Raw genomic sequence first — 10,083 nt, forward strand, 5'->3', positions numbered from 1 at the left:
AATGCCCTCTTAACCAAGGCAAAGTGGTGACTGAGACCTTTGGCTGCGTGATTTCAGCCAGGGCCCTACGTTTTTTAGGTGTACCCCTTTAAAAAGACTGATGACTTACCACCTGTAAGCGGGTTGTGCAGTCACCATTGCTGCTGAGCTCCTTTGCCTTCTACATTGTAAATGGACTGGTGAGTGCTGCACAAAATAGAGTGTATGCTGCACAAAATAGAGGGCTCCTTTTTGCTGCCTCTTTCACTCTCTCTTCCAACTCTCTCCCCCCTCTCCATTTACTTACACAAATCTCGCAGACACCCCGAGCAGCTGTGCCCGCACTACCAATCCTTCTGTTATGCCACATCTCGCAGCTTAGATTCCTTCGCTCTTTCTTTTACTCTCCACGTTTTTGCCTCTTTCACTCTCTCTTCCAACTCTCTCCCCCCTCTCCATTTACTTAGACAAATCTCGCAGATACCCCGAGCAGCTGTGCACGCTCTACTAATCCTTCTGTTATGCCACATCTCGCAGCTCAGATTCCTTCGCTCTTTCTTTTACTCTCCACGTTTTTACCTCTTTCACTCTCTCTTCCAACTCTCTCCCCCCTCTCCATTTACTTAGACAAATCTCGCATATACCCCAAGCAGCTGTGCACGCACTACCAATCCTTCTGTTATGCCACATCTCGCAGCTTAGATTCCTTTGCTCTTTCTTTTCTTTTCCTATCAACGTTTCTGCCTCTTTTACTCTCTCCTCCAACTCTCTCCCCCCTCTCCATTTACTTACACAAATCTCGCATATACCCCAAGCAGCTGTGCCCGCACTACCAATCCTTCTGTTATGCCACATCTCTCAGCTTACAGATCCCTTCGCTCTTTCTTTTCCTCTCCACGTTTCTGCCTCTTACACTATCTCTTCCAACTCTCTCCCTCCCTCTCCATCTACTTACACAAATCTCACAGATACCCCGAGCAGCAGTGACAGCACTTCCAAGCGTTCTGTTATGCCACATCTCTCAGTTTACAGATTCCTTTGCTCTTTCTTTTAAAAGAATTGCATTAACAAAATGTTAAGTACTTCACGTGAAGACTTACAAAAGATATATTATAACCAACATTTCTTTCTTCTCCTTTCAGATTATTCAAACAACAACGAAAGAAACACAAGTTAAGGTAAATACTACTTTGCCAGTTAGGGCAAAGATTGTCAAAAGTTTATACCTTACAGTCCCCCCAATAAATTAGGTACTCGGAAAAGGTTTTTAATTTAAAATTGGTGCAAACATACTTTTATTATAACATCTAAGATGCATAGATGCTTGAAAGCAAGTTACCATCAAGGGAATAGAAAATTTAATAGCAAATCACAAGGTAAGCAATGCTTACCAAATAGTGTTTTTGCTGTCTTGCACAATTTATGCAAACCAGTAACTACTTGGAACTCTAATGATCTGCATTATATCATGGACCGTGGGGACGCTTTATATCTACAAATGCATTCTATTAACAAAGAAACACTTATGCATCCAGATGACTTGCCAAGGTATATAGACCACAATCAAGAGATATATTCACTCACGCTACGAAACGCTTACTACGGTGATGTCCTTAAACGTTTTGATAAAGCGTACCCAGATATTAGCACAGCATTAAATGTAACTCTTAATAAGCATTGTGGTGTTATACTTTGTATGGATGTATATGTTATAGCAATTTTCAAACATATGCAAACATACTTTGTATTTGATTCACATAGCAGGGACGATGAAGGCATGCCTCATTCTAACGGAACATGTGTTACAATTGCATTTCATTCTTTTGAAGGGCTGATTCAATATGTTGTGAAACTAGCATATCAGTTTACACATCAGGCTGATCAATGTGTCCAATTTGAATTAACACCAATAGATATAAAAATCATTCAGAGGAAATCTTTTACTAAAGCACTTACTGTGAACAATAAAAATAGGCACCTACCGCAAGAAAGAAACATTTGGGTACATACTACTGAATGTACTCCTAATCAGACTATAACATCAACTACAATGTCTTCATATAATGTACAGAATCAAAGTAAGCCAGGGAATAGCAATTTATCACAATTATCAGGAAATAGTAAATCTATACAGGGAACAAAGAAACACTCTCAGAAAAGAAAAAGGGATTCAAGTACATGTCCACAAAAAGTGGTAAAAAGGAAAAAAATGTATGCAGCTGAAGAAGACAATTCCAACTGTCAACAAATTGGTATTGCTCAAAAAAGACCAAAATTAAAGAAGTGTCAAAGGCAGAAACGAGGTAAACAAATCCATACAATTATTAGGAAATTCCACCGTGAAATATTGCATGGGCCAGAGTACATTTGTACTCTTTGCAATCAATTGTGGCATAAACCAACGGTGAGAAATACAGGCAGTGTTAGCCAATCCGAAATTTTCAGAAAGTGTAACATTAGTACGAAGAAAACAAATTTAATTTGTATGACTTGCTATTATTACATTCGCAAAGATAAAATACCACCATGTTCAATTCTAAATGGCATGGGCTTCCCAAATGTACCAGCTGAATTAGAATTATATGATTTAGAAGAACGATTAGTTTCACCTAGGATACCATTCTTACAAATTCGGACTCTGCCACGCGGTTTTCAAAAATCGTTATCAGGTGCAGTAGTTAATGTACCTGCAGATGTTATGACAACTGTTACCATTTTACCAAGGCAAATTAATGACGCCATGACAATCCCAGTGAAATTAAAAAGGAAATTAGTCTATAAATCATATACACATTATGAAAATATTAGACCAAATACTGTAAAAAAGGCAGCTACATGGCTAGCTAAAAATAGTACAATGTTTAATGAATATGGTGTTACTATTAACCCTGACTGGGAGTATATACCTCCAGAAATAGAATCTCACAATGAGACTTCGGAGACAAACAATTCATCTGATAGTTCAGACAACATAGAAGCTGGAAATTTGGATACTATGTTAACAAATGAAACTATTACTACAAATTCGGTGAATGTGTTAAGTTTAGCTCCAGCTGAACATAACACGCCAAGAGGTTTATATGAGGATAAAGATTCTGAGTTTTTGGCTTTCCCTACTATTTTTTGTGGTGAACGAAGGCCAAACAATAAGGAAAGGCACATACCGGTACATTATAGTACTATTTGCCAAACAGAGTTAAGAAGTTATGATAGAAGAGTCGCTAAATCTATTAGTAATGTCTTTTTTAAACTGAAGAAATTACATATTAAGCAGATCCACGGTAAAATCAACATTTCCATCAGGAAAAAATTTACAGATGGAAATAAAATAACTGCTAAAGACATAAAATATAATATAGAGAATGTTTTACAGTTTAATGAGGGTTACAAAGTATTAAAAACTATACGCAGTTCACCTCCATATTGGGAAAGTTGCAAAAAAGATATTTTTGCAATGATAAGGCAACTTGGCATACCTACTTTCTTTTTGACTTTATCTGCTGCCGAAACTAAATGGCACCATTTAATAAATATACTATTGAGAGTTAGAAACTTAAAGGAATGCACAGAGGAAGAATTTTTAAACATGTCTTGGGAAACTAAAAGTAAATTAATACAGGAAGATCCGATAACATGTGCAAGACAGTTTGACTATCAAGTTAGGAAATTCTTTAATTGTGTTTTGATGAATGGCACTAATCCTATTGGGGAAATAGTAGACTACTTTTACAGAGTTGAATTCCAACAAAGAGGTTCTCCACATATACATGCATTACTCTGGGTAAACAAAGCACCACTGTATGGTGTTTCACCAGTGGAAGAAGTCAATAGCTTCATTGACAAATATATCACTTGTCATAAGTCTGAGAACCCTACTTTACAACCGTTAATAAATTTACAAAGGCATGGTCATACCAAAAATTGCAGGCGTAAACATCAAAGGACATGCAAATATCAATATCCTAAATACCCAATGTCAACAACGCTTATATTAGAGCCATTAACACTTGAGGGGACAAATAAGCAATGGCAAGATAATATTAAAAGAATACATGAAGCTATGAATAGTACTACTTTTAATACACTTTCTTTTGCCGAATTTTTAGACTTCATTAAAATGGATGATAACGAATATATTACTTCAATACAAACTAGCTTACAAAAAACAACGATTTTTTTTAAACGAACACCAGCCGAATGCTTCATCAATAACTACAATAGTATTCTTTTAGAAGCTTGGCGAGCAAACATAGACTTGCAGTTTATACTGGACCCTTATGCTTGTGCTGTCTACATTATCTCATATATCAGTAAATCTCAAAGAGGAATTAGCAAACTTCTAGCGCAAGCTGCTAAAGAGGTACCAAGCAATAGTAATGTCAAAGATCAACTTAAACACATAGGAAACAAATTCCTCAACTGCACAGAAATTAGTGCTCAAGAAGCAGCATATCTCATTCTTCAAATACCATTAAGGAAAAGCTCACGATCATTTGTATTTATTAATACTAGCCGTCCAGAAAAAAGAACTTATTTAATGCGTGATATGGAAACAATTAATAACTTGCCTGAAAATTCAACTGACATTCAATGTGAAAATATTATTATAAAGTACTGCAAACGCCCACAATCATTAGAGATGTGCACGTTAGCAGACTATGCAGCTAATTTTAACTATGTGAAGAAAAAAACACATGGCAGAGAAATCAATGATAGCGAAGATTTACTTGCAGAACAAAACTTTTACAGCTCAGATGAGGAAGAATTAGAAATAGCATGTAGTCACGGGAATAAAGAACAACAGAAACAGAATTATGATTATGCTTTAAATAAGCGCACACAAGGGAAAATTATACGCTTTTGCAGATTTAACAAAAATAATGAACCAGAAGAGTATTATAGAGAGATATTAATGTTGCACTATCCATGGAGGGAAGAACATACAATCCAAATAAACAAGGCAACTTACTATGACAGGTATCTGGAAGTTAAAACATTTGTTGACGCACAACTAAAAATCTATAACAAACAGCATGGAGAAGTTACAAACATTCTTCATGAACAGTGTCTTGAAAATGTAATTTCAGCTCCTCTATCACCAACAGTAAATATACAGAGAGAAGACGAAAATAATGAAATAAATAATATATATGATTTGGCGCTAGATTTAGGAATTAGAACTACCACCAATGAACAAAGCTCAACTAACTTTTTCTTACCCAATGAGAAATACCAACAACTTATGCAAAACTTAACGGAAGAACAACTACAATTTGTTTACCATCACTTGCATTGGTTTAAAACTACAAGCACTCCATGCTATACTTTTTGCACCGGAGGGGCAGGTGTTGGGAAAAGTTTTGTAATATCTGCACTATATCAAACTTTACTACGTTACTATAACACAAAGGCAGGTGAAAACCCAGACAATGTTTATATCTTACTTACTGCTCCAACTGGAAAGGCTGCCCATAATATTAATGGCAAAACACTGCATAGCACTTTCAAAATACCTGTGTCGCAAAGTTTGACTTATAAACAACTGAGTCATGAACATAGAACTGCTCTACAAATGTAAATGATGCATGTTAGAGTTGTTATTATAGATGAAATTTCAATGGTAGGGCACAATATGTTAAATTTTATACATAACAGGCTACAAGAAATAAAATCATCTAATGAACCATTTGGAGGCATTTCTATTTTAGCCATTGGTGACTTTTACCAATTAAAACCTGTATTTGACAGATACATTTTTCAGGATTCTACACAGTTGTATGGTCCTTTAAGTGCAAACTTATGGAAAGAACATTTTAAAATTTTTGAATTAACAAAAATTATGCGCCAAAAAGAAGATCTTCAATTTGCTCAACTACTAAACCGGTTGAGAGAAGGCAAGCATACTGAAGAAGATATTTCACAAATTAAGCTAAGGGAAATACAACCTGATGAGAGTCTATTAGAAACAATACCATATATCATGTCAACTAATAGAGAAGTTAATGATATTAACCAAAATGTTTTGGAAAAACATTGCAAACATTATCCAGTCTACATAACAGTAGCAAGCGATACCGTAAGTTCTGATTTGTCAGAAAATGTGAAAAAAACAATTCTGAAGCAACTGCCCAAAGATCCACAGAAAACAATGGGCCTTTCACATACATTACACATAGCCTTACAACTTCGTTATGATTTAAGTTGCAATGTGGATGTAAATGATGGTTTAACAAATGGCGCAACTGGTGTTGTACAATTAGTTGAATTGATTAACAATACACCTATTATTGTTTGGTTGTTATTTGAGAATCAGAGTATAGGACAAACAACCAGACAACAATATAAACACTTATATCATTCACAAATTCAAAACACATGGACACCAATACATGCTATATCTAGACATTTTCAATATACTAAGAAATTTATTACCATTATACGGAAGCAATTTCCTTTACGCCAAGCCTCAGCACGGACTATACATCGCACACAAGGTGCAACTATCGAACCACTTTATATACACTTTAATAACAGCAAAATTCATCATTTGCATTATGTTGCTATTAGCAGGGCAAAATCAATACAAAATGTATATGTACAGAATTTTGATGAACGTAAAATATTAGTACATCCACAAGTTAATGATGAAATGCACAGATTAAGGACAGAAATGCCACTTGAAATACATATCCCACAGTTACATACATACACTGCACATTTCAATATAATTGCACACAATATAAGATCACTACAGAAACATTTTACTTCTATGATAGCCGATAGTAATATATTGCAAGCAGACATTATATGCTTAACTGAGATCAACACTACAAGGAAGGCTACAGATAGTGATTTTACGATACAACAATACCATCACATTATATTTGATAAATTTCATACATACAACACTAACCATGGAATGATCATGTACTACAAATTTTTTTTATTTATATTGCCTATTTATGAGACACATGAAGGGATAGACATTTTACATTTTACTGTACATATTCAGAACACGGATTACCTTATTATTATTGTATACAAACCACCACAAAAAAGTATAACTTCTCTTTTGGATTTTATCAAAAATATTACTGATTTTTACCCCACACACAAATTTATCATTATAGGGGATTTTAATGTGGATCTATCTCAACAAAATTCATACACTAAGCAATTAATTGAATTCTTTGAAGCTAAATTACAATGTAATCAACTCATTTCCAGTTACACAACTAACTACCAATCCATTTTAGATCATATATATACAAATGGAAAACTGCACAACTATGGTACATTAGAATGCTATTACAGTGATCATAAAGCAATATGGGTTTGTATTTAACATCTTATAACGCTTTTTCTATTTCAGATGATGTCTATTGAAGAAATCATTAACATTAATACCAATGACAACAAACCATATCAGAAACCCATACGAGTTAATGTAATCAACTGCTCTGGAAAAACTACTTACAAAAATGCAAAACAAGAACAAAAAATTCTATTTCATTTGGCTCTAGCAGATAAAACTGGTACTATGAAATGTACTTGTTATCAAGAAGAATTATACGAGCAAACTCAAAGTAACTGTGGACTACTGATACGCAACTTCATCATCAAAAACAAAACAATTCTAATTACTAAGCAAACAAAAGTTACAAAATTTCCGGCAATGAAAATTGAGGAGGGCCTTATCCAACAAGCGAAGAACATTTTGCATCCGCCTGCACCATCTGCTTCTCCCATTAAGGATATAAAACGTGCAACTCTAAAAAGTCTTATGACCGTTTCTGGGACAATATGTGGCGTAAGTATCAACGCAAATATGTCATCATGTCACAACTAAAAATGCCTAGTTAGCTTACACACACATTACACCTTTGCTAACTTCACTAACAAGCTAAATACACATAGCATTATACAGTCTGTCACACTATGTAGAAAGCACAAACTTTTTTAACCATAATATGCCAGAGTTTCTCTGTCTACTATAAATACAAGCACTCTCTACAAATCCATTTTTGGAAATAAACAATGCTATCTTTTCTAAAGGAGGTTCTGTTGGGTCCTTAAATATGACACCTTAGATTGCCATTCATACAACGCACTATTACTAAGTGTTTTTTCTTTCCGAATTTAATAAAATGTTTCTTTGGTGTAGGAAGAGGACGTAAAGACTGTCTTTATCAATGGAGAAGATACTCCACTGAAATCGATTACTTTAAAAGATGCAACAGATGACATCAAAGTGACACTGTGGAGAGAAGCTACACTATTTAACATACATCTTGGAGATTATGTTACGCTAACTCATGTAACTGTCCATGAATTTAATGCACAGAAAATTTTGAATACAACGAGGCACAGCAAAATAGAGGTAAGCAGACAACTCTGGCTCTTTCAGACACTCTGGCTCTTTCAGACACTCTGGCTCTTTCAGACACTCTGGCTCTTTCAGACACTCTGGCTCTTTCAGACACTCTGGCTCTTTCAGACACTCTGGCTCTTTCAGACACTCTGGCTCTTTCAGACACTCTGGCTCTTTCAGACACTCTGGCTCTTTTCAGACACTCTGGCTCTTTTCAGACACTCTGGCTCTTTTCAGACACTCTGGCTCTTTCAGACACTCTGGCTCTTTCAGACACTCTGGCTCTTTTCAGACACTCTGGCTCTTTTCAGACACTCTGGCTCCTTTTGCCCACTCTGTACCTTTCGCCCACTCTGTACCTTTTTCCCACTCTGTACCTTTCGCCCACTCTGTACCTTTCGCCCACTCTGTACCTTTTTCCCACTATGTACCTTTTGCCCACTCTGTACCTTTCGCCCACTCTGTACCTTTCGCCCACTCTGTACCTTTCGCCCACTCTGTACCTTTCGCCCACTCTGTAACTTTCGCCCACTCTGTACCTTTCGCCCACTCTGTACCTTTCGCCCACTCTGTACCTTTCGCCCACTCTGTACCTTTCGTCCACTCTGTACCTTTCGTCCACTCTGTACCTTTCGTCCACTCTGTAACTTTCGCCCACTCTGTACCTTTCGCCCACTCTGTACCTTTCGCCCACTCTGTACCTTTCGCCCACTCTGTACCTTTCGCCCACTCTGTACCTTTCGCCCACTCTGTACCTTTCGCCCACTCTCTACCTTTCGCCCACTCTGAACCTTTCGCACACTCTGAACCTTTCGCCCACTCTGTACCTTTCGCCCACTCTGAACCTTTCGCCCACTCTGAACCTTTCGCCCACTCTGTACCTTTCGCCCACTCTGTAGCTTTCGCCCACTCTGTAGCTTTCGCCCACTCTGTACCTTTCACACACTCTGTACCTTTCGCCCACTCTGTACCTTTCATGCACTCTCTATCACACACACACACTCTTGCTCTCAAACTAAAAATCTCTCTTTCAGACTGGACTTACAAACAAATAAAGTATAAGAATCTAAGGACTAATTGTTGCATTTCTTTTGTCTCAACAGGTAACAGCCCCACCACAGGAAAATATTGACATACAAATTTATGGCGTCGAAAGCACCAAAGATGAAACCAGTATGATAACTATTAGGGTGACAAACACAGCCGTTTATCAATCGATGCCAATTCAAAATGACATACTAATTAAATGGTTTATGTTGGATGATGAGGTGGACAACATTGGAAATGCACTTGTACATTATTTGCCACAAACTTGTGAAGTGGTGTTTTGTAATGGGAAAATCATAAACATTCTAAAAGAGAAAGACGATGAAGACATATGTTCAGAGTAAATATCTCATGTTGCCCTTATCTCTCATTTTTGTGTAAAAATTCAAAGTAATTATTATTGTTTTTAATAAAAATTAAAAGGTGTGAAATAAAAACTTTGAACTTCTTTGATCTGGTTTTGGGAAAGGAAGGATACATACAACTACAACTACACTTAACTAATACAACATAGTCACACACACATAGAACTATCATGCAATAACACACACACTCTGTACCTTGCGCGAACTCCGATGCTTTAAGCCACTCTGCATCCTTCCGCCACTCTGCATCATTCAGCCACTCTGCATCATTCAGCCACTCTGCTTCATTCACCCACTCTGCTTCATTCACCCACTCTGCTT

The 10,083-nt window shown here is 36.5% G+C and overlaps 1 protein-coding gene across 1 annotated transcript; it reads left to right on the forward strand.

Moving 5' to 3' along the window:
* Window positions 1–997: 997 nt before the first annotated feature.
* LOC144773906 (uncharacterized) lies at window positions 998–9,741 on the forward strand. Its single transcript, XM_078658972.1, has 4 exons — window positions 998–1,157; window positions 7,352–7,789; window positions 8,144–8,359; window positions 9,454–9,741. Exons 2-4 carry the CDS (start codon window positions 7,352–7,354, stop codon window positions 9,739–9,741), a joined length of 942 nt encoding a protein of 313 aa, XP_078515098.1. The 5' UTR covers window positions 998–1,157.
* Window positions 9,742–10,083: the final 342 nt, after the last annotated feature.

This window comes from Lissotriton helveticus, chromosome 8 (genome assembly GCF_964261635.1).
Source record: "Lissotriton helveticus chromosome 8, aLisHel1.1, whole genome shotgun sequence".
NCBI lineage: Eukaryota > Metazoa > Chordata > Amphibia > Caudata > Salamandridae > Lissotriton > Lissotriton helveticus.